This window comes from Pyrgilauda ruficollis, unplaced genomic scaffold, assembly GCF_017590135.1.
Source record: "Pyrgilauda ruficollis isolate IOZ18807 unplaced genomic scaffold, ASM1759013v1 scaffold111, whole genome shotgun sequence".
Classification (NCBI taxonomy): Eukaryota; Metazoa; Chordata; class Aves; order Passeriformes; family Passeridae; genus Pyrgilauda; species Pyrgilauda ruficollis.
This window is the reverse complement of record NW_024509322.1, coordinates 244,506-268,231: the sequence shown is the minus strand read 5'-3', so window position 1 is coordinate 268,231 and position 23,726 is coordinate 244,506. Positions and strand designations below refer to the sequence as shown.

At 41.6% G+C, this 23,726-nt stretch overlaps 1 protein-coding gene across 3 annotated transcripts in view; it reads right to left on the bottom strand.

Annotated features, from left to right (window-relative positions):
- The window catches only part of MKLN1 (muskelin 1), a 93,388-nt gene that overhangs the window by 56,200 nt on the left and 13,462 nt on the right, over positions 1 to 23,726 (bottom strand). Inside the window, exons 2-6 of one of the 3 annotated variants that reach the window (XM_041477521.1) lie at positions 22,925 to 22,994; positions 15,304 to 15,446; positions 13,818 to 13,906; positions 7,893 to 8,002; positions 3,935 to 4,127 (exon numbers count right to left, since the gene is read on the bottom strand). In XM_041477521.1, the coding sequence (XP_041333455.1) occupies positions 3,935 to 4,127; positions 7,893 to 8,002; positions 13,818 to 13,906; positions 15,304 to 15,446; positions 22,925 to 22,994 (605 nt within the window). Of the gene's footprint in view, positions 1 to 3,934; positions 4,131 to 7,892; positions 8,003 to 13,817; positions 13,907 to 15,303; positions 15,447 to 22,924; positions 22,995 to 23,726 lie in introns of those variants that run through there. The other 2 variants (XM_041477536.1, XM_041477528.1) reach the window with 2 other exon arrangements.

The following is a 23,726-nucleotide window of genomic DNA, read 5'->3' as shown; positions in this document are numbered from 1 at the left end:
GAGACACTGGAGCCTGCAGGCTGCGCATCACAACTTCTTGTTTGTCGCACAGGACTGACTTGTCACCAGATAAACACACGTCACATACTGACACGAGCAGTGCCAGAAGGAACACCTCAGTCCCTGGAATATTAATGGGAAACAAGCAGTTCTTCCACCCATTCCAAGCAGCTCTCCATGTCTACAGGAGCTGCGAGCAGTTCAACCAAGCAATTTGCACTCCACATACTCTCTCTGCAGGAATATTAAGCAGATATTTTTCCTTCAATAATATAGGCCCGAAAGCTATAGGAATGGATCCAAATGTGAAGCATTTGAACCTAGTCTGTGAACCAGCTGAGATTTAGGGAACCTTTTCTTTTTGAGACGAAGTCAGGCAGCTGCCAGAGTTTCCATTTGCCTATTTTCTAAGTGTAACGCACAAGTCAAAAGAATCAGTGGGAAAAGTGTGGCTGCCTGCCACCAAGCTCTCAAAAGAAATCATCTGGTGATGTGAGGTGGAAGACAGCGTTCATCATTAGCAATGCAAAAGAACAAGAGTTAGCTCTGCCAGCACTAATTCTTGACCACCTACTCTTTTTCTACATGACTAAGCCTATGGAAATAGCCCGCGAGAGATGCAGAGCGTTGCACTTTGTCAATACCCACCACTGCAAATATCAGCCTCTACAGAAGACATTTTAGGCTGAACTGAGTGTGCAGTATCTCTGTCAACCTCGCTGCACTTCTGTTTGTGCCTTTAAGGCACTGAACTCCCAGATCAGCAAGCGGTCAGGAGTTCACATATTCATGCCCAGTCTGCAATAGAACAGTTGCTCTTTGAACGATTTCAGGGATAATTTAAGGATCTGTATGTCTCAATTAACTCTACACTTCAGCTACACTACACAGGCACAGGACTAAAGTTAATCCTCTTTTATTTGGAAAAACAACACATCAGACAGGAGTTCAGTGGTAAGAACACCCACACCTTAGAGACTAAGCAGCAAGATACTGAGACTTCACAACAGAGCTGCTAGGAAAGTAAAATGATAAAAAAATCATCACAGAATGGCCTGAGTTGGAAGGGACCTCAATAATAATTTAGTTCTAACACCCATGCCGTGGACAGGGGCACCTTTCAGCAGACCACGCTGCTCAGAAAATGCTGGGGAGCTTGACAGATGCAGAACAGAGTAAGGACAGTAACTGTGGAAGATCACAGGGAGCAGGAGTAGAAATACTGTAGGAGAACATGCTGAAGGCTGAAAACCTCTATTATCCTACCAAGAAGAATCCAGCTGTTAAGCACCATTAATATTCAGCACCTTGACTGCCACAACTTGAGACAAATTGTTCCAGCTGCAGTGTTGAGGGGTTTTGTGGCTATCAGAAGAGGTTTGTCCTGCCCTCTCCCCCACCCCAGCCTGATCAGCTCCCTGTCTGGGTTGGCCATGTGGCAGCACGAGCACCAGTGCCAGGGACACAGTGTCCTGAGCAAGGGCAGGATTGACCCAGTTAGTGAAAACCCGCAGTCGTGTCAGCTTAAAGCAAATATGGGATGCAGCCTCGGTGTCTCGGGATAGATAGCACTTCTCTCCAAAGAGTGCTGGGAGGCGATAGAGCTTTAAATGGGTACATTTAAAGCTGAAGACAGCATAAAGAATGGGAGGAGGATGGGGGAAGGAAGGTTAATGTATTCCAAGACAAGCAAAATCATTAAGGATGACCAACAGAGCGACGGGAGATGCACACACTGACATTTAACTTCAGCTAGCCAGGTGCTGGATTAAAATGAAGCAAAATAAACATCCCCGTGCATATTTTTCTGTCCCTCAGAAGCAGTGACAAAACCTAATGATGCTCTTGAAGACTCTCCTGCTAAATTATCCACCGTCTGTTACTACCAAGACTTGCTTCTTATACTTGCTGGAACAAAAAAAGGCTGATAAAACAAGCTGCAGCATATTCCTTCAGCTCACCTAAGCGATGCCGAGCTCCTCAGCCTCCAAAAAGGGACGTGATTACAAAAACCAGGGAAGGAGGATTATCCACATCAAATCTGACAAGAAACAAGTGTCTGTCAGACAGAACTATACAAGACCTACAGTTTCCTACCAGGCCAGTCCTTTGCCAGTATTTGCACACCTGGAAAAGCAGAGCACTGCTGACAGCAGCCCCACTCCCAGCAAACATTAAGTAGTAAAAGAAATTAAGATATAAGAGCTCAAAACATGAGGCTACAAATATTCACTTCATTAGCGCCCAAGAAAAAATTCCATTTTTGAGAGTACTTTTTCAGCACATTCTAAGACTTTGAGTGAAATTCCATTCAAGAAATCATTTCCACTCCAGCCTCCAATGAAGTGGAAAGAGGACAGCCTCCAGGCACTGAGATTAAGCTACGGCCAAGGCAGCAGAGCGAGGCAATGATAAAATCATCACCATCAGCACACAGCACTCCTCTGGCTGCTGCAGCATCATGGTGGGCTCATCAGCTCCCTCCAGGCACTCGTGTCTTTGAGACACAGACAGAAACAGCTCCCTGCTGCTTTTCCAGCCTGCAATCCTCCCTTGCCCTTATAATTCAGGAGGAAGCTGCCAGTTGCAAAATGCCCCTGCATTGCAGGAAGCTGTTCACACTGCCAGCCCAGTCAACACTCCACTGTCTTGGGAGGGTGAGGATGAACATGGCAATTCTCAGTCTCAACACTTGTAGCTGCTCATGGAGCTCAGCACAGGGCAGGTCTCCACTGCTCTGTCTGAAGACAAACCTTGAGCCAAAGCCATAGAAAACTACTTACTGCAGTTCTGGAAGACCTGTTGCAATAAGCTCCTTAAAATTGTGCTCAGTTGTACAGCTTAGTCACAAAAAGATGGTGGGTTTTCATGGAAGACAACCCTTGATTTCCAAGCTATCGTTTCTATCACATTCTGAGAACCACTTACAGCTTGTTTGTGGTACAAACCACACTGATGGGAGTCAAGCAGGTACACCGGCATCTTTCCAAAGGTATTACAAAATGACTGATTAGCCCAGAATTAAAGAATAACATCTCTGGTGCCAGCTATCCATGAAATTGGTTCACTAAGTCCCTAACTCTACTGGCATCAGACACAAAGTTTTCCTCTTACACCAGTACAAGTCTCCCATGATGAGTGACTGCACAAAGTCAAAAAGCTCTACACCCACAGCCAAGAGCACCTCTGTTTTAACAGACTGCAATCCAAAACTGCTGCACAGGTCTTGAGAGTCACTTCAGTGCAACAGCCCCACTCTTTCTGTGTCCCATTCAATCAAGAGAAAGTACATCTCCCTCCTTTTAGGAGCTGAGAGCTGTTTATACACTGTGTTTTTAAGTAGAAAGCTTTCAAGTAAAAAATTAATAGCAGTTCCAATGAAACTGACTGCCCGGCCAAGGTCCCACTCTGCAAAGGAAAACAAGCTCTGCCTCCAGTCACTGACTTCCATACAACTGTCCAAGGATTATCCTCCCCATAAGCAAAGAGAGCATCCTCATCCAAACACAGCTGAAAACTTCTGCCTGAACACCAACTCAGTGGTGAGCTCCAACCAGAAACCACGATCCAGATCACCACTGAGAACTCCAGTCTTCTGCTTCCTTGCTCACCATTCCAGTGACTTTCCTGACAGTTTAAGCCCACCCTCGGCTTGCCAACACTTAACATGAAGAACTTCTCTTAACCCACTCAAGTGCACCGCCTTGTCATCTCTGGGGAAGATTACTCCAAAAGTAGCAGTGATAAGAGATTTCATGAATTTTTATCCTTCATCACACACACACTCACAAGTCCAAAAGCTGACAGCACACTAGAAATGAAACAACACACAGACCTGCCAACTCTACTACTAAGCACACTAACATTCAAAAGAAGGTAATATTTCAATGCACTTTTTTTCAAACTAATGAATCACTTCCTCGGATTCTCTTACCATTCACAGCTTTTTCTATCAGTTCTTCACAAGCATCGAAGTCCCCCTTCAACACCAGCTTGTCATGCAGGTCTGTCAACATGGGGTGCTCCAGAGCAATCTTGGTTTTCTTCTGCAGCGACTCGAAAGCCTCGGTGTAGTTGTGCTGCCGAAAATGCTTTAGGCAAAGGCGAATGGCTTCCTGTTCACGGTACTACTGGAACACAAGAAAACCTCTGAGACATGGAGATTATTCCTCTGACCAGCACTGCTGGCAACTACCTGTGAACCTGCCCAGAGACAGGATCTCTTATCCACGCTGCACAAACGGCTCGCGAGCTCATGGAGGAAGGCTGTGTGAGAGACATTACAAGCTGCGCAGGCATTTACTTTCCAACAGTACAGAAATTATACAATTTGGTATAATCCAATTTAATAAGCATACAAGAAAGAGAGTGCATGGTGTCCCAGATCTCTGGGGTGACCATTATTTCCCCCCCATCTGCTTGGCCCTGCTGTTTGAGGCCTACACGAAGCACAGAGCAGGAAAAAGCCTTCGCTATCAGCGTTACATAATTTGATTGTATGACTCTTACATAACAAAATAATTTAGAAGAGTAAGTAGGTCACAGCTTTTCTAGAAGCAGAAGGGAAAAAAAAAAAGCTGTGAGAATGGGAATACTTGCAATGACCAGCACTTCTGCCACGGAAAGGCAGAAGGCTGACCCCAAATCTTGCGGGTTCATGAGGGTTTGGGATCAGCAGCACCAAGGATTTCTGTGCACACCGAAGTTTTAACTTCTAAATATTCTCCTGCATCTTGAAGCAGAACCTCTGCTTTCACACCACGGATGGAGCCACAGCTGCCCATCTCCCACTCAGCTGTGGGAAGGGGTGAGAAAGGTGAAAGAAAACCCACGCTGGGTCAAACATCCTGGCACAGAACACAAGGGAGTAGTAAACTCTGAGTAAGAGCTACAATTTTCAAAGCTGCTAACAAGACGTGTAAGAAACACAGATTTTTAGGTTGATAAGTAGCAGAAACACTTATTTAAAATAGACTTTTCAATCCTAAATTCTAAGGCATTAAAGAAAAAAAAAAATCTCCATTTCCATCTTTAACACACAACTACTGTGGTAAAAAGCAAATGTAACTTTAAGCATCTATAAGACTGATTAAATTACAGACAAAAGATTTTACTCCTAAATGGACACTACTGCTAAAAGTGAAGTTTATAGTATTTAAATGAACAGAATCTTTCTGAAAACCTGGAACTAATACTGACATTTGACAAAATTTAATGCTCTTGAAAGAATGGCTCGATAGCAAGAATCTCAAACTGAAGCGCTAAAAAGAAACACGGCCATGTGCTGTATTTTTAGTTCTTAATCCATCAGTATTTCACAGCTGCAAATAGCCAGAACTATGCATTTTTAGAAAACCAGCTCCCAGCCCACATAAAGGCCAAGGACATGTACCGATAAGAATGCAAGGCTGCAGCAAAGAATTATTAAAGCTAAAACAGTTTTACAGCACAACTGGCAAAAAACAACTTTTTTTTCTTTCCAAGAGATGCCTAAGACACTCTCTAAGCAAATCTTCACTTGCATGAGTCAAGGCCAAAACCAAATTGGATTTTTTTGTTCAAAGGGATAGCAAGCAAAAGGAGAGCTGCACAGCAGTAACTACCAGCTTCTGCATTTTTAGATCCTCCAGTTTAGAAATCAGAAAAAATGCAGACTTGAGACAGAGAGTACCTCCTCCCTTTCACTGAGGCTCTCATGACTGACAGACCTGCCTTAGATCGCCAGGAATTACTTGGATGGAGTCTGGCCACTTGATGCAATATAAAAGTTTATATTCAAGTGACACCATAGTAGTACTTCAGAATTTAAATGTAAAGACCTGCTTTAAGCAAAAAATGTGTATAAAAAGTATATAAAAGGCTCCTTTTTAAATGCTGTCATACAGGTTTAAAGAGATGACAACCCAAATAATAGCTTTGATCTGAAGCTGTAAATAATTCCTATGGTTAAAAACGTAACAAGAGCATGAGACTAAGACATCAACCCTGTCAAATACACTCGCAGAATTAAAAATACTTATGAGCTCATTATCAGAAGTGGTACCCAGTGATAAAGTACCCCTTCTTAGGTGCTTTTTACCCTCCTCAGGAAAAAGGGGTAAGGCTGTTTGGAGGCAGTAGGCTGAGCTGGACAGCAAGGAGAAAGCCCTGAGGAATGTTTCAGTCCTTATCCATTATCCCCAGCTCCACTCCCCACAGGAGAGGGAGGTTTTGTTGGCACAAAACAAAAAGGAAGGGCAACATGGTATAGAACTTTCATCTGATGTCGCAGGCAGTGAAGAATTATTACACTTCAAAGACTCTGAGATTTCCAAAAACACATGTGAAAATATTCCCACCATCTCAAAGAACTGGAAGAAACAGGTCAACCTTTCTGCCTTTCCCTAAATATGGGACAGCACATCCCCCTCTGTGGATCCAGCAACAGTGGCCTCTCTGTCAGAGAGGAGAACATCAGTGACACATGCACTCATCACCAAAAACTTGGCAGTGGATCCTAGCAGAGCTCACACCACCGTGACTCAGTCTCTACACTGCTTCTTTGGGGCTCCAAGCTTTAGGAGAACAATGCTGGCACCCCCTTAAGAAGCTGTCCCTACACACAATGCTGACCAGGAAAAGCGCCGATTCCATGGGATAAGATGGAACAAAACAGATGCAGACATCATCACTGCATGACTCCTGACCAAAAAAAGAAAATAAAAATCAGAGCTTCCTGCTTGCAGCAACTGGTCCAAACTGCCAGACACACCACCACGTGCAGAGCCAGCAAAAGGAAAACCACCAGCAGCTTCTGTCAACTGGACTTTTCAGAACTGGACATCCATCATCAGCTGACTCATGACCACAACACCACTTGGACCATAAAGTAGCTCCAGACAACTTCCACTGTACTGGTTATTTAAATCCTCCACAAAGCAGCTCATGATGTTGGTGTAAATGGGAATGAGCCAGACACCACAGTCACACACAGCTTCTTCACCACTCTGGCAGCACCATGAACTAATCACACACAATCTCCATCCCCTTCTAAGTTCTTCCTTCTGGAAGCAGAGATACACTGCTCCACTACTCAGTCCTACTCAGATGGGAAGGATGTCTTCTCTGCAACACAATATGAGTTTCATTAATTGTTCCAGAGGATCCAAAGCACAAAATGTACCAATAAAATGTGTTCTGCTTGTCAGTGTGCACTTCCCTCCCACAGGAGAAGCATCTCTAATACTCAATTAAATACAACTTATAAAGTTTGGAACCCCTTGAACTTTCTGTCTATGACAGATGTCTATGACAAATGACATAAATAATCTCATCTCATAGTCCAGTGGCACCAGCCCAACTCTGTTCCAGGATATTCAGCAAAAAGACGGTAAGAGGGAAATATCTGAAGTGCAAGACACCAACAAGTATTCTCTTTAAAAAAATGTAATTTTTACACCCTGTAACAAAAGGTGCATCTGTAACCCAGAAGGTTACAGACTCCATGGACTGGAATTAAAAGAATCGGAAGCAAGAGGAGGGAGAAACAGAATCTGGTTTTGTTAAGATTCATTTCCCTTCCAATACAAATACTAATACTTTACTAATACTGTCCCCTCTGGCTCAGTGTTCCCTTCTTGTGATGTCTACCTGTCAGGTTTTTTGGGTGATGCTGGTGGTTATGGCGTTTCTTGGGGCTGTTTTGTTGGTTTTTCAAAGAGAACAAACAGATAAAATTCAGAAAGTTTCCCTTAGGGTCAAAGTCAGCCACGTGTTTCCAGCTATGCATGTTTGCTGTTTTAATAGCTGATGTTCAAGGAAAGAAAAGGTCACATCACTCCAGTATGAGAAGTTTCACAAGATTCTGAGACTGGGAATCTTCAAACAAACAGGCATCTAAAATGCAGGCCTACCTTGCTGTACCAGTTGAGGCACGGCTGGACCACATCTGGATCATCAATGCCATTTAGTTCAACATACCAGATACTAAAATTGAAGCTAGGTCCCCACGATAAGAGTGGAACTGGAGAAGAAAGGAAAAGGAGAAAAACTATGCATAAACATCAAACAATCACTACTGCAACAGAATGATTTTAAAGTTTACACAAAATTCAGTGTTTCTGACTTAAGTTCTAGCTCATTTAACTTAGCTTAGGAAAATTACCAAATACATCATGTTCAAAACTGTCACTTAAAGCAACCTGTGCTGAGCAACATTAACACAGCAGATCATTACAAAGCAGAAGCTTGCTTTAAGCAGAAGAGCAAAAACACTATCATTAAAAACAGCTCCAAGAGGCAACAAGCTTTGACAAGGATGGGAATCACGAGCATACTAGCGACAGTATTTGCTCCTCATAGTACATTTATTTCCCCATTTGTCAGCAACAATTATTTTCCCTAATGGTGAAGACAAGAAGCTTGGGTATTTTAAATTTTACAAAATTAGTAACATCTGCAAGTTGTGGAGGAGCGAGGGAGGGATAACTGTCAGTTTCTAACTTAAAAACTCTATTTTTTTAAAAGCTTTATTTAATCTGTGCAGGTTTTTTGCTGATACTATTTTATCTGACTATTGGAACAAATGGACTTGAAATACTAAAAGACCCATGAAACACAGTACAGCCTCTCACCTATGGCTTCTCTACCACTCTGGGTTAATATCTGTGGCCTTGCACTGATTTTGTGGTTACTCTGCAGGTTAAGACCTGGTTCTGCTTTTTGAAGCAACACCAACCCCCAGAAAACTTGTGTGTGAACTCTGACTCATTAAAACTGCAGTGAAATTGAGTGGTTTCATTTCACATACTTTTGTTTCCTTTTTATTTGACTGTAACTGATAAACAGGAAAAGACAGTATTGAAGTTGAATGAGCAGTTACCAGCAACAGCAAGGAGTCCACCACCTCCTCCCTTCCACTATTTTTGCTACTAAGAAATTGCCTGCTGAAACAGGCACCATGAAATACCACTGAGATTAACCTGCTGAACTCCTGTTTTTCTGACCTACTCCTTGAGGAAATAAAAACCCCAAACTCATCATAAAGCTGCTCCTGAGCTCTTACAGGTTCTTAAGTATATATACCTCAAACAAGCTACATCTATGATTGTCTGCAATGTGTTTGGGCACAAGGCACATGTTCAAACACACGATTTTCTAAGTTTTAGAGGGTGTATTTACAAACTTATTGCTAATGATGCACAGTAACTTCTGGGAACAAGAAGTCAAGATCCAAAGAGACTTTGTATATGACACTTAAATTATTTTAATATCCCTAAGAAGGTACTTTCTATTTTACAGCTCTCAAAACATCTTTTCAAACAGGTTTTTTTCAACTAGGTTATTAAGCACACCGCATGATGTTTTCAGAGCAGCTCCTTGTAGGTGCATGTTTGTGGAGAGAAGACAAAAGTGAGGTGGCCAGAAAAACCAAGAGTCACCTGTCTCCCATCCACATTCCATATTCTCTGCCCAGGAAATTTCCCTCTTGCTGACTTTCATCCCCTGCACAAGCTGAGTGCTGCCAATACGGTAACTTAACACCATAGAACATTGCTGCTAAATTCAAGTTGGGTCCCGGATATCCTACCCATTACTGCAGCAGTCTGGCAAAATACCACATCTAAGGGTAGCACCTTTGGTCTGTCCTCAGACCTGAACACACAGACCAGACCAAACTGAGGTTAAATTTGGTATTTGGTCAGCTATAAACATCAAAGTCTATCCAACAGCTCACTGAACTGAAACGCTCAACTAAACCACAGACCACCTCAAATGGGCCAAGACCATACATTTCCTGATGGTAAACCTGAGGCCAACTTCCAAACTGAAGTATTACCACCTTCTCTATCCACCTCTATTTCTTTTCAGCAATTCTCCTCAAAACTTCTATGAGCTTATCTCAGAAAACAAATTAACAATTCACTCTCCTCTCTTTGATGCTAACTACAACCCCTAAGAAGTTATTGGGATGTAGACAAGAATCTGGGGCTGCTCCCACCACAAGAAAAAGCAAAACCATCAAATTACTGACATTTGTCCTCCCCACAGTTAACTCAGAGCTTCCAACAGCCTTTTCTACCAAAAGGAAAAAACAATACACCCAAAATGGTGAATTTTAACAGCAAGATTTTCATGGTGCAATCATCTTTTCTAAGGAAAGAACATTAAGGTGTACAGGGAAGGGAAGGAAAACACTTCTCCAGAACTTCACAGGCAGAGAAAACTGAACTCCATAGGAGCAGGAAAAGAAACAAAGCTGAAGGTTGAGACTGAAATGCAACTTCTGTTCCAGTTAGGCAAGTTGAAGTGTTCTGCTGTATCATCTCCACATTTTTGAACTTCTTTCCTGACTCCCAGGAGACCCCTCTCACCCCTTCTTCTACCCTCTCTTTTTTGAGGCCTCCATAGGAGTGCTCAGATCTTCAGAAAAATCTCCTTTTAGAGCACCCACAATCTGACTTATACCTGGAAAGAGAAGGCACTTAGTGCAGCACGGAAGCACTTTTTTCTGCACACCTTTGAGATGGAAATGTACTACAATCAAAGATGCTGCAGGCCTAAAGATATATAATTCCTCCACTTTTTATCAAAAAAACACCTCACTATGTTTTTCCTGCAGGCACCACAGCAATCCATCCTGAAAGGTGCAACTGTTCAGAACAGCTGAATTGTCACTCCACAGTGAGAGGAGCTCAGCAGAGGAAAAATATTTAAAAAAAAAAAATCAATATTCTTCTGAGAAACAGAAGGTATTTGAATCACTTACATACTTCTTAATCCATACATGGATAATTTTAGGGGATACTTCTCAATAATAGCTATGCCTAGACAAGGACTGCAACTCTACAGTAGAGAAGCTAATAGCAAAGGCATTAAACACAGTAATTTTAAATACCTCTCTCAAGCGAATTTCTTTGTCACTCATCTACAGGCAGACATACAAACAGGTACACTTGCAAAATTAAGAAAATATCCATTAAAAAAGTATCCCTCATTTTTCCTCCATCAAAGCCTAAAAATCTTGAAGCCTAGTTACCAAATCCCATGCTAGTAACAAACTGCAATGAGAATTACACTCAGAATTTTTCAAGTTCCTTCATGGCAATCAGTCTACACCTTCTGCTTTCAAGGACACAGCACAGAAAAATCTCTGCTTGGGGGAACCATGAGAACAGAGCCAGAAACAAAGCTCACAGACATGAAAAAGATTATTCTTCGATATTTTGTCCTGATAAATACCTTCTTCTCTCTCTCCAGCTCTTTAATGAGGTACTACATGAAATGTAAAAATTACCTGTCAAGTAAGTTAAAAAGCCTGCACAACTGGGCATTTCAGTGCTCAGGAACTGCAGCTGAAGTAATTACACTAACAGAAGTGCAAGGCTTTTCTTGACCAAAGGAGAGAGGTTATTCATTCTGCGTTTTATGAGCCTGAAAACTCCTCTGCTATGTGAGCAATGGAGGCTGGAGCAGGAACTTTCCTCTCTCCCAGATCTGCCCATGGTTTCTCCTGCCCCATGCCCCCATATACACCCCACTGCTGTGTTGCTGACAGTGTTGTTGTAGGTCCCTGTGCTGATCTGTGGAATCCTAAAGCCCATTCCTGATGCAAGTGCTGTGAACCCCCAAACCTCACTGATAGCAGGATTTCGCCGTGTCAGTCCCCGAGAGTCCAAAAGGGCAGATTTTGGCCTTGTTTCCTGGCACTGTTACAAGGAACACAGCATGGTGCTTGAAATTTTGAGTTACTTTGGCTAGCAGCTTGGAAATTTTAACAAACTCAAAACATTTTCAAGCTGTGAATCTGAAAAATAACAGAATTTCGTAACAGTGTTTTGCAGTTGTTTCACAGTAAAAAATGCTCTCACAACTTCATCAACAAAATGACACCAGCCATCAACCAGAGGCTTTCATGGGTTTAGGTGAAAAGACCATTTCCAGTTCTGTCTCAGCACAGGAATTTCTTCATGAAAGACAGCTTCAGGAAATGAAAAGCTACAAATAAAGGAAAACTCATCTCAAACCATAACCAGTGGAAGTGGCAGCTCAATGCAAACCTAATATTAATGTAGATAATAATGTTTATTCATGGAATGGTTTGGGTTGCAAGGCAACTGAAAGAGCACCCAACTTCACCCTCCTGATGTGGGCAAGGACACCTTCTGCTATCCCAGGTTGCTCCAAGCCCTTTCCAACCTGGCCTTGGACACTTCCAGGGATGCACGGGCAGCCACAGCTTCTCTGGGCACCCTGTGCCAGGGCCTCTCCACCCTCACAATCAGGAATTTCCTTATAATATCTAATCTAAATCTACCCTCCTTCAGATAAGGGCGTTTCCTCTTGTCCTATCACTACATGCCCTTGAGAAAAGTGCTACATGAAGATCCCATCCCAAGAAAACAAAGTACTGATGTAATTTCAGAGGAAAACGTCCTGGTAATGGGAATTAATCAGCATTTCACTTTCATAACAAGTATCAACTCACAGCTACACTTCATTTCATCAGAATACACTTTCCTGGAATACAATTTACACATCCAAAGAAGCAGCCAGAAATCTTTCCATTGGCCCCTTTAGCCCTCCAGGAACTACTTGCTAGTTTTTAGCCACTGAAAAATAACATTTTCCAAAAACTTAATGTTGGAAGCTTCCGAATAAAAATAAAAAATAAAGCTTTTAAAAATTCATTTAACTTCCCTGATGTAGTCAACCTTTAACTTGATTCCTCTGCTACTCTTGAGGTTTCCTAAAGCCAAGCCCTACAGTTGCTTCCAAAAGTAGCAGCCAGAAACCAACCCAGTGAACAACCAAATCCTCTGCTTCTCTAAGAACAGGAAACCCCACAAACGATTACTGGATTCCCAGCCTGAAGCTTTCAGTTCCTGACAAACATGAGGAGATTCAGAAAGAACACAGTGGGCAAAGGGCTCAGAGGGGAGCCCCTGCACAGCCACTATCATCAGAGTCTTGGCAAAGGAATTACCCAACACATCAAAACACTCCTAAATTCATGTAAATTAGCCAACAGGATCTCATCTCATTTTTCAGCAACTACCTCCTTGCTCTATTTTTAACCTTAAACAGCTAGTTTAATCCCAGTCATTCTTGTACTATCTCAGTAGGTAGGAAGGGAAAGATAAATTTACTGAGCAAGCTGAAAGGCTCCAAATCCTTGGATTAAATCCAACAACTGTAAGGCTCTTGTTCTCTCGGGCCTGCAGAAAGCAAGGAAGAGATATCCTTACCTGCTCCCACCACACATCCCAGCACCTAGCCTTGGGGAGCACCCCCTCAACCCCTGCCCCAGGCAAAGCTGACATCAGGGGTACAACCCCTCCTGCCCCTGGGTGTCATCCTTAGCCAGAGGTGAGTGAGACACTGTGATAAGAGCAGCAGGGAGAGAACAAGGGAGGCTTCTGCTGTCGCTTTATGTGTTGCAACCGTGTTTGAGAACAAAACTTTTCAAGCTTTTGCAGACTTAAGGGCTGTCAATATGGAAACTTTTACTTGTATTTAGCTTAGTTATTTATTTAAAGCTCTATACAGCAATTCATAGGAGGACAGTAAGCAGCTTCTCCCACAATTAGTTGACTCAACAGCTGTATTTCTGAAAATTGCTCTATTTTGCTTTCAGTCCCCAGGATCTAAATTATGAAGCTACTATTTCTTATTAACAGGACTTCACTGTCTTCCAATCTAACCAGCCTAAAAGATGATGAAATGGAACAGCTATTGTGGATACTGTGCCTGAGTACAATGAAGTCACAAGTGCCAAGACAGGCACAAGTATCAGAAGAGATTATTTTCTACTCAGAATGCTGAAAAAATGCATTTACCTATCTTAATGAATCGACAGGGGAACATCTGTTCATCAATTTTATGCTTCAAGGTGAATGTTTCTTTGTTATAATCATTCTTTAAGCCACTGTGGGAAAAAATAAATAAGGTTACTAAATCTTACCTTATATTTAAGGACTAGCTAATAAATGCAATCTAGGTCACGCCTGAAACACGCAGCTTGTTTCACACCACTCTGAATCATCAGTACACGTGCTGGACCGAGGCCTGGGCTGCTCTCCACCTACCTGTGCCTCCCTGGGAGGCAGCACTGGGATTTTGGGAGGGAATTGGCTTTGGATCAGTGCTGCTCCTCTGCACCTGGAACCCTGAGACTTCAGTTCCTGATCTGCTGAACTGCACTCTTCCATTCTCAAGAGGGAGATGGATCAGATCTCAAAATTATCACCCTGACAAAGTGCTTTGTGATTCATTTATGGGCATTGCTTTCTAAAAATATCAAATATTTAGTATAATTTATCAGAAATCTTAGGTACATTTTTACTGAAAATGCAAGTACAGGTCCCAAAATGAGGATTTTTCATTAAACCTCAGCAGAAGTGAAACAATATTAAATGCCAATAATTACTGTGATAATAAAAGACTTTTCCCCCCACAATTGTAACAGCAATAAAGGTAAATTTCAAGACAGATCTATCTAAAGAGGGCAAAAGTGTGGGAAGGGCTGTGAATAGATTCTATATGGTCTTGAATGATACCCACAACATACAATTTCCCATGTTTGTCTGTGGCTACTCTGCTGATGTACCCCTAGAGATGGACTTCTCTTCTGTAGGCCCCCCAAAATACACCGGTTCTTACTACTTTTTTCTCTTGTACTCCTGGATTTTAACTCTCTTTTCCCTTTCTGAAACAGCACACTCCTTAAAAGGCCCTCACAAATTTACATTAGCAACTACTCAGAAGTTCTAGATAACCTGAACAGCCAAAAGGCTCTTTTTTTAGTCCCTATCAGTACAACTCTACGAAATCCAACTAAACGAAGGAAAATGCAGGTTTCCATTTGCCTGTTTGATTTATTTACCCATCTGGAAAAGGCAGATCAGCTGACTAGTTCAGATCCTTAAGGCTACAATAAGGGTTTTGACATGGGGGGGTTACTTGGGCTTTTAAAAGTTACTTCAAAGTCCCCTACACCTGGGGAATAATTTTTTCCACGCCTCAAGCACATGGAAGGAAGGAACTGCAATCCAGCAACGCTGCACCCAGCACTCAGCTCTTCCAAATCCCCAAGAGCTCGCTCTCCACAAACCCTCTGTGGTTAGAGCAGGATAAGGAAGGCTCCTGGAGCGAGTGTTGGGATTGCTGCTCTCTGACCTGATCACAAACACGAGGGCAGCCAATGGCAGGGTCACAACCACAGCTCTGCCCCACTGCTGGCCATGTGTCTGCTGGGGAACCAAGGGGGAAGTAAATTTTGGTCCAGCCCTTATGATTCCCAGAGCTGATGGAATCATGTCTTACCTGGATAAGAGGTCTGTCATATTCTCCTCATTCATCCCACCAAAAACTTTAAACTTCTTTAAATTGCAGACATGTGTTTTTTCATATTTGCCAAATGTGATGCTCTGGACTATGGCAGGTCTTTCCAGCTTCAGAATCAAATACTGTGGAAGAGAAAACAGTGAGTTTGAATATTAAAGCCAAGGCTGCAAAACACACTAAGGGAAAAGCATTACAGCCTCCAAATACTCAGTTTACAAAGCCAGAGAATGAAAGTGAAGTTGAAACCTCCCCATTATGGTATTTTTTCATTGGTCCTGAAATTAAGGAAAGGTTTTTTAAAAGTACTATTTTAAAATAAGTGTACCTAGGAAGAAGATTTGGTTGAACTACTTATGCCAAGCAATTTTATTCAGAGCTCACATACATTCCTTTAAGTTGGACTCAAGACTTCCTCAAATCTGGCAAATAGGATCAAACTACAGAGAGTGAAGATTCAAACGCCCACTACAGCTTGAAATGAAACCTAAACTGAATACACAATTAGATAAATACAGTATGTTCCACATGCTAAGAGAACATCAAATTACTTTTCCTCTCTGGGCTGATGCTGTTCAACCACTGAACACAAAGTTTGGTGTGTGGCAAACACAGGAACCAACTGCTTATTAACCATCCCAAATAAAACTGAGCCACTTAATTACAGAAAATGAGCTTTACATGGAAAATGATGAAAATGTTCTCCCTTGTGAACAACTGCTTTCCTCTCACACTGGGTGGACACAATCTGTGTATGAGTAGTCAGATTATACTCAGGCCACAGCTACCAGCTTCACCAGCACTGCTGGAGGAAGAGATCTGTTCCCATGGAAAAGCAGGAGCAGGGAAGCACTTGCATCATTCATCAGGGACCACCAAGTACCTTCCCCTACCAAACAGCTCTTGGGGGAGTCTGGAGACACCTTGTTTTTTCTCACCTTGCAGAATACATCAACTTTTATATCTGAAAATGTGTTTCACTCTTTTTCCCTGATTTCTCAGAAACAAGCAGTGCACCACAGAGGCAAAGCACAGAATGACAATTACTCATCGTGCTGGATTTTGTTACAAAGCCCTGTCATCAGGACTCCAGCACAAGCAGATCAGCACGTTGTAGGACACCTCCCACTGCAGGCTCTGCTGGTGGCCCTGTCCTCCAAGCAGCAGCACTGCCAAGCCAGGCTTGACGCCTGAGTTTTGGTCTTTCATCAGCATCAAGCAGAGATATTTGCATCCGTGTGGCTGCTTTCTGTAGATCCTGAGTAGTACCTCCTATGTTAAACATCTTAGCAGAGTATCTACTATCTTAGACAACTCCATCAGCAGGGCAATCTTACCCTGGCAAGGTAACTTTTGAGAGAGCAGCAGAAAAAACTTGCTCATCCATTTAGTTCTCAGTCTTTTTTTTTTTTTTTTCTCAGCCCTATAAAGCAAATAATTCTCAATCTAGGTGCAGTACTGATATTGCTCTGGAGAGCACCAGGACAAAGGTTTGACCTCAGTGGCCGGTTCCTACTACACTTACAAAAAGCTTAGATTCAGAGAAATACTTGTACACAGAGCAGTTACAGATGAGGATGCAGACTGGACAGGTACTAATAGCAGACTTACTGTCAAACATGCTTCCAGCATCTCAATTTTTTTCAAAATTAAGAAAATAAACCAGTAGCAGCAACTGTGAGGGTACAACAGAAGACCACTTTAGTGCTTTTCCAAATACTTTTAAAGAAAAATTTCCTCTTTTGTGAAGAACACCATCCATCTAAATGTCAGAATCCACTGTTCATGCAGCAGCAAGCCACGCTGTTGTCTCAAAGTACTTCCCAAACTTCAGGAAAAAAACCCACTAAAATTCTACAGAGAAAATTGATTTTCTAAAGAGAAGAAAGGAAAGGATGAGCAAAAGAACGGTCCTTTAATGAGCAAGGCAGCACTTGATACATGGCACAGCCTGCTGCCAAAATTCCCATAAAGAACAGACAGTACACAATGTCTAAGAACTCCTCCTACACCATCATATCTGCTGCAGATTTCTCCCAAAGCTGGAAAAGTGTAGCCAACACTACCAGCAATTGCAATTCTTAAGCCTGCTGGAATCCCAAACCTAATGCCTGGGCCATGAACACATACTTTCTCAAGCACCACACAAGATTTGCAAAAACTTGGCACAAACGTCATCCTGCATTATTCAATTCTTACCCTAAATTAAAGGAGAGAAAACCAGGACTGCAGTTAAATCCTTTATGCCTGGAAGGGAGAAAGGCACAGCAATTACTCCACATGGCCAGCAGTGATTTCTTAACCCTACAGATAGGGAGGGAACTCTGCCACCCTCCTTCCCACTTCCACACATCCCACCACCTGCTGAGTCATGCAGACCCTACAGAAAATAGAAGCATAAAAGCTAAACTCCACATTTCTTTGTGAATTATCTGCTGATTGACATGGAAACAAAGGACAGATCTGCTATAAAACCCTGTACCTAGACATATGTTTTTCTGGTTTATAATGCATATACACACATATCAAACTGAAAGATTTTCACACTAAAAGATACATCTAGGTTAGCTATTAAGAATAAATTCTTTACTGTGAGGGTGATGAGACCCTGTGAATTCCCAATCGCAGGAAGGTCCAAGGCCAGATTGGACAGGACTTGGAGCAACTTGGTCTGGTGGAAGATGTCCCTGCCCATGGCAGGGGGCTTGGAATGAGTTAAGGACCCTTCTAACACAAACTATTCTGTAATTCAATGATATATGTAAAAATACAGAGATGTACTTTTTGGGTTTCTATACAAACACACACTGCTGCCACTGTGTGGGTACCAGCTATGAACCTCACTGATCTTGAAAAAACACACTGCCTCAAGAGCTGCTAACAGCTGGCTGCATGGATATTTCTGGACTGCTACCAGGATTTTAGCTGTGACAGACTATTCTCTGGAGCTCTAAAAGATGTGACAGAAGTGTCTGTAGGATCAAGTGATTTATTCAACCTGGAGAGAGAAAAAGTCTATGAGATTTCAGGCAAATACATCAAGATATTTGACACTTTTTCCATTTTATTGCTGTGAGCAACATCAGTACACTTAATGTCCACGTATTCATGCAGTATTCCAAAAATTATAACTGAAGTGTTTGTCCATTAGAACGTGGCACACAGACACTAACTGGCATGACTGAGCAAAAACCTCAGCCCAGTTGTTAGGCCTCAAATCACAACACTAACAAAAAAGATGCTATGAAGAACTAGAGGAGGAAAACGTCTGGCTTCTGATTCAACACATCTGTAAGTAAATATGCACAAAGAGCAGAGTAAGTCACATATGGCACTTTAGCACCCCAACAGCTGCTTACAGTGCACCCCTAAAAAAAAGCAAGTCCAGCCTTGTCACACTTGGCGCTGCAGCAAATTGCAAACTTTTTCGAAGCTCTGGTCTGTGCTACTATTTAATGACAACCATATGCAAGCTGCTGCATCACACTGAGTGTAAATTTTATTAATGTACTTCAAATTAATTCCTGATACAATCTACACAGCAGCATGGAAATCAGAGGAAAACTGGTCTTCAGATGCAAAACTGAAATCAGTTGTTTGGACAATGCCACTAACTTTATGCATATGATCTTCAACTGTTCAAAATTCACAATTCCACAAGACTGGAATCAGCTGCCCAGGGAGCAGGTGACAGAGTCACCATTCCTGAAGGTGTCTAAGAAACAAGTGAATGTGGCATCTAACTGGACCCTGGCACTGAGAAGGTGGTGATTGGTAAAGGGCTGGACTCTAACCTCAGAGGTCTATTCCAACCTAATTGATTCTGTGACCAAATATGCTGAACTAGATTCCAAACTGCAATACACAAGTTGCCTGTACAATTGGAGTCATACAATCTTCTACCAATTTCTTTCTCTTTAACCAGTTCTGCTCAAGCATTTTTGATTAGGGGAACAGTGAAACTTGCATTGCATGTAAAAATAAAACCCACAAAATAACAAAATAACAAGGGATCCCCTTGTTCACAACACAAACATCTCGACTGCTCTTGCAATTAAGCTGGTGGCTAAATAAAAATCTATGCTCTTGTTTTACATGTTATTAATCAAGCCACTCATGGGAATTAAGTGCTCTGCACAGTCTTCCACATTAGACCATCACTGGAATCATCAGAATGAGCCTTTCTGACAGGGCCATGGTCTTCAGCATCACCAGCCTCATTGCTTCACACTTCCAATGTAAGCCGAGAACAGCAATAAAAATAGAACCATCCGCACTCTCCTGCCTGAATAGGCTACTACATAACAGGTTTGTTATTAAATATACAATTTCTGGGTCATCTATTTCAAGACTGAAGAAAGATATCTAGTTTAATAAACAGAAAAACAGCTGTCAGATGTATTTCCTTTCACTGGCACTCATTCATAACCAACTGGTGGCTTTCATGGCCACGAGAATTATTTAACTCTACCATACCCATGAAGCCCTAAATAAAGTCACGTGGCAGCATTTCAAGTGCTTGCACTTCCACTTTCATTTTCTTTCTCCTTTTAAAAAGGTTTGCTATGGACTTTAGCACATTTACTGCATTTTCATTGCGTTTCTGAACACATCTTGATGGTTTTGCCTATGTTCCTCTGATTCGTGCTCTGAAAGAAAAGGTGCCTGAAAAGATTTTTTTTTCAGTCAATGAGGGAAGGGAATAAACCAATGTTTAGGGACTCACTCATATTTTTACCCTTAAGCCAGCACAGCATCATCACCTCAGCAGGGAATTGCTAAAGCCTGGCATTAAGGTGAGGCGCTGAGACAAACACGAGCGATCAGGGCTGCAGAGCTTATTAAAATATCTCACATTGAGCACGTTGGACATCAGTTCTTGTGCTGTGCCTAAGCCCTGGTTTCAGCTAATAAAGCTGGAACAAGCAGAGCTTTATTTCCCTGACTTTTAGTTCGCATCCTGTCCAGGCCATTATGGCCACCCACACACTTCAGCAAGTGCGTCACCGCACGAGTGACCAGTTTTTAAATGGAGAGCTGCCAACACAACACCTATGAAATGCTTTCCAGCTTTATTTCCTATAGGATCCATGATGTTTATTCCAGAGATTAAAAGTCATTTGTATAAATCAACATTTTTTGGAACATGAACTATTCAACTTGATTTTTTCCCAAATTCTCTCCTCACCACACTTATAATTCAGTCATCCACTGTTTCAACTGAAGTTCTCCAAGCTAAGATTCTGCTGCAACAACTTCAGCCACTGGGAAAAGAACAAGGAAGCAGAACACCTATATAAATGATTTTCCTGCATTTAATTTGGCAGTCTTTCAATGGACAAGGTGCAAGAACTATTTCGATCAAAATGCAACCAAATCTGGAGTTCTTTCATCTGTCAAATATGAGACAACACAAATGGGAACTGCTTCTATATGCACAGAAATAACAAAAACTGCACTCTTTGCACACAGGACTCTTCTGCAGATTTTAATTCCCCACTTCCTCTTTGCAGCTGATTTTTCAACAGAGAAATTAAACCATAAAAAATGCTTTACATGAATAATTAAACACTCAGATTAGAAACATGAGAATTAGCTGCAGTATATAGCACTTTATATAGCATAAAGGCACTGCAAATACATCATCTCTCTCACTCAGTGCTCAGGATTGCGCTTGCTGAACACATGAGCAACTACACAGTACTTTATATTCTCATTATTAGATACAAAGATTCAAGCAAGAGAATATAGCAACGTGGTCTTTTCCAGCCTGGCAGCTAGGTTTTCTGTTAGTTTTGTCTTTAAGTAAGAGACTAAAACTCCAATACTGTCTTGCCAATCTCAGTTGCCACATGAGGGCTTTTTCTTGCAAGCCAGGCCTTAATTCTGGATACCTAATATATGTCTTGATATGTGACACAAAGGTAGACAATGCCAGTGTTAATTCATCTCTCTCCTACCAAGAAGTTTGGGTTAAATGCCTTGCTTAGCATGCAGAGCAGTGCCCAACTCTCCAGGTTTGGAGTCAAGTCATTCTGCAATAGTATCTCCATTCAGGTCACGACTTGTACACATGAATTTTTTGGAAGACATCTCTTTAACAAGCTCATGTGGTTTGTACAGAAGTCTGCCACTCTAATTAATCCCTGCTTAATCTACATGTCTGAGTATAACCTGCATCACTTCTTGTCAGCCTTAAGTATAAACTGGGAATATTTTAAAGCATCCACTTACAGGAGGCTCATTTCCATTCCAGAATCAGATTTTTAAAAGGACTGAATATTCAGGACGGCTCAGAAAATGCAAAAGTGAATTTAAGCAACAAATAAGAGCACATCTCAGATGAAAAACCCAGCCCAAAGACACACCATGAACCAACTTTGCCTTGGGAACAAAAGCACCCCAAGAAAAACATGTGCTTCCTGCATAAAAGAAAGTAAAGGATGGGACAGGCTGGGATACAATCCATGGTCAATACTCATTACTCTGCAATCCATAGTTCCTAGATAGACTAAACTGCTTCAGGCTATGGATTTAAATCCTACATTGTTTATCAAAATATAAATAAGTAAAATAATCAAATTCAAAGAGCAGTAGATGCACAGAGGCATCAAGAGAATCAATATCAGTCTTCACAATTAAGTTTAAGGAATACAAAGGATACCTTTCCTTCTCCTCTAAAAAACCCAAAAACCTAATTTTACAGACACAATGACACAAGAGGATTGATCAGAAAAACCAGGTGAAAGCTCTTCAGTGGCAGCAGATGACCTGCTTCTCTAGGGAGCCACCAGTGAAGACCCTAGACCTTTAACACAACTCCAAGACAAAGCAGCAAGATTTACCTGGAGAAAGACCCTGTGAGATTTCACTCATTAGGAATACTTGGATTAAATAAGTAGATAAGCAGAACTTTGCAGGAGAGGGACATTGTGCAAGTCACTCTGCTGTGTACCAATGCTATAAACAAAGAATTGAAAACAAGTAGCGTAAGAGACATAGAAGCTGATCAAACATGCCAGAGTAGTAAGGTACAGATCTAACACAGAGAGAAGGATAACATTCACTGGAGAAAAAAAAAAGTGGAAAAGAATATTCTGGATAATCTAACAACCTTAATAATAGTGAGAAAGCAAATGAGATGCTAAAATCAATACAAATCTTATTTTAATAAGGTGCTTAACCAGCAGAAGAGGTGACACTTGTGTCTCTAACCAGAGGCCACATTTCTGAACGTGCTATAAGGAGAAACAAATACCAGCTCCTTAGATCTGGGATTCAAGGCCAAGAACCTACAACAGCCTCCAGTAGTGCTGACAAAGGGGGACCTGCACGCCTCATTAGCAGCTTAATCTCACCATAAGGTTTGATTATTTCCAGCACGACCATGACTGCCAAGGAGGAAACCTGAAACTTCCCCCGCAATGAAGCACTTCTAGAAGGATCATAAATTGCTAGAAATGTAAATATCTCATGTACCAACAACCTGCATTTTACTCAGAGAAGGAAGCCTATAAATATGTTGATGTCAATAGCAGCAGCCTACATTTAAAATAAAAACACAGCATACATTACATAGAGCAGCACAGATTCAGGAGCTTACCTGGGGAGGATAATTGCTTTCTGAAGACCATCTTGAGGACTGATCATTTGGTCTATCCACCAAGATATTCCTAAGAAACAAGAAGCCAAAAGTAATTTAAGTAACAGCTGCATATTTTACATCTCCAATAAACTGTTGTATATTCAGATCACTAGCATTCTCATGCAACTACCTAAATCATTAGGTACAGACTCAGGTTCTCCTCCTTTTTTTCTAAAGATTTTCTAAATTGCTATTTTACAGGACCCATCAAAATACGCCTTCAAGCTTTGTGGTTGTGAAACAGAGCTCCAAGTTGCGAAATAAAAAAAAAATTCAAATTGTGACATAAATGTAAAACAGATGAATTTACATAGGCTTAAGTCTGTAATGAAGTGGAAAAAAATAGGCTTATACACCTCAGTAGGGTAAGAACTTTTCAGTATGGTTAAAATCATGAGCAGTTGGAGGGTTAGTGAGCCAAAAACTCTCCTTTAGTAGGTAGGCAATACTGGAAGGGAGAGAAAGGGCTGCTAACCCACTTAAGCTTTCCTGGAGCATAGAAAGATGACCACCGGAGTCGTGCCAAATTTTAATAAGTATTTTTCACGAGCTACAAGCCCAGAACAACACACAAAAAAGTAGAAGTTCAACTCTTCAACCAGCAAAATTGAGTTGCTTTCTTCACTTTGAAACAGTACAATACTTAGGTATTTAATAAATTCAAAATAGTTATTTTTTGGCTAAAATGAAAAGAGATTCATCATGACAGTTACATGACACATCTGCTTTCTCTTCTATAACCATGCAATAAAGCTCACGT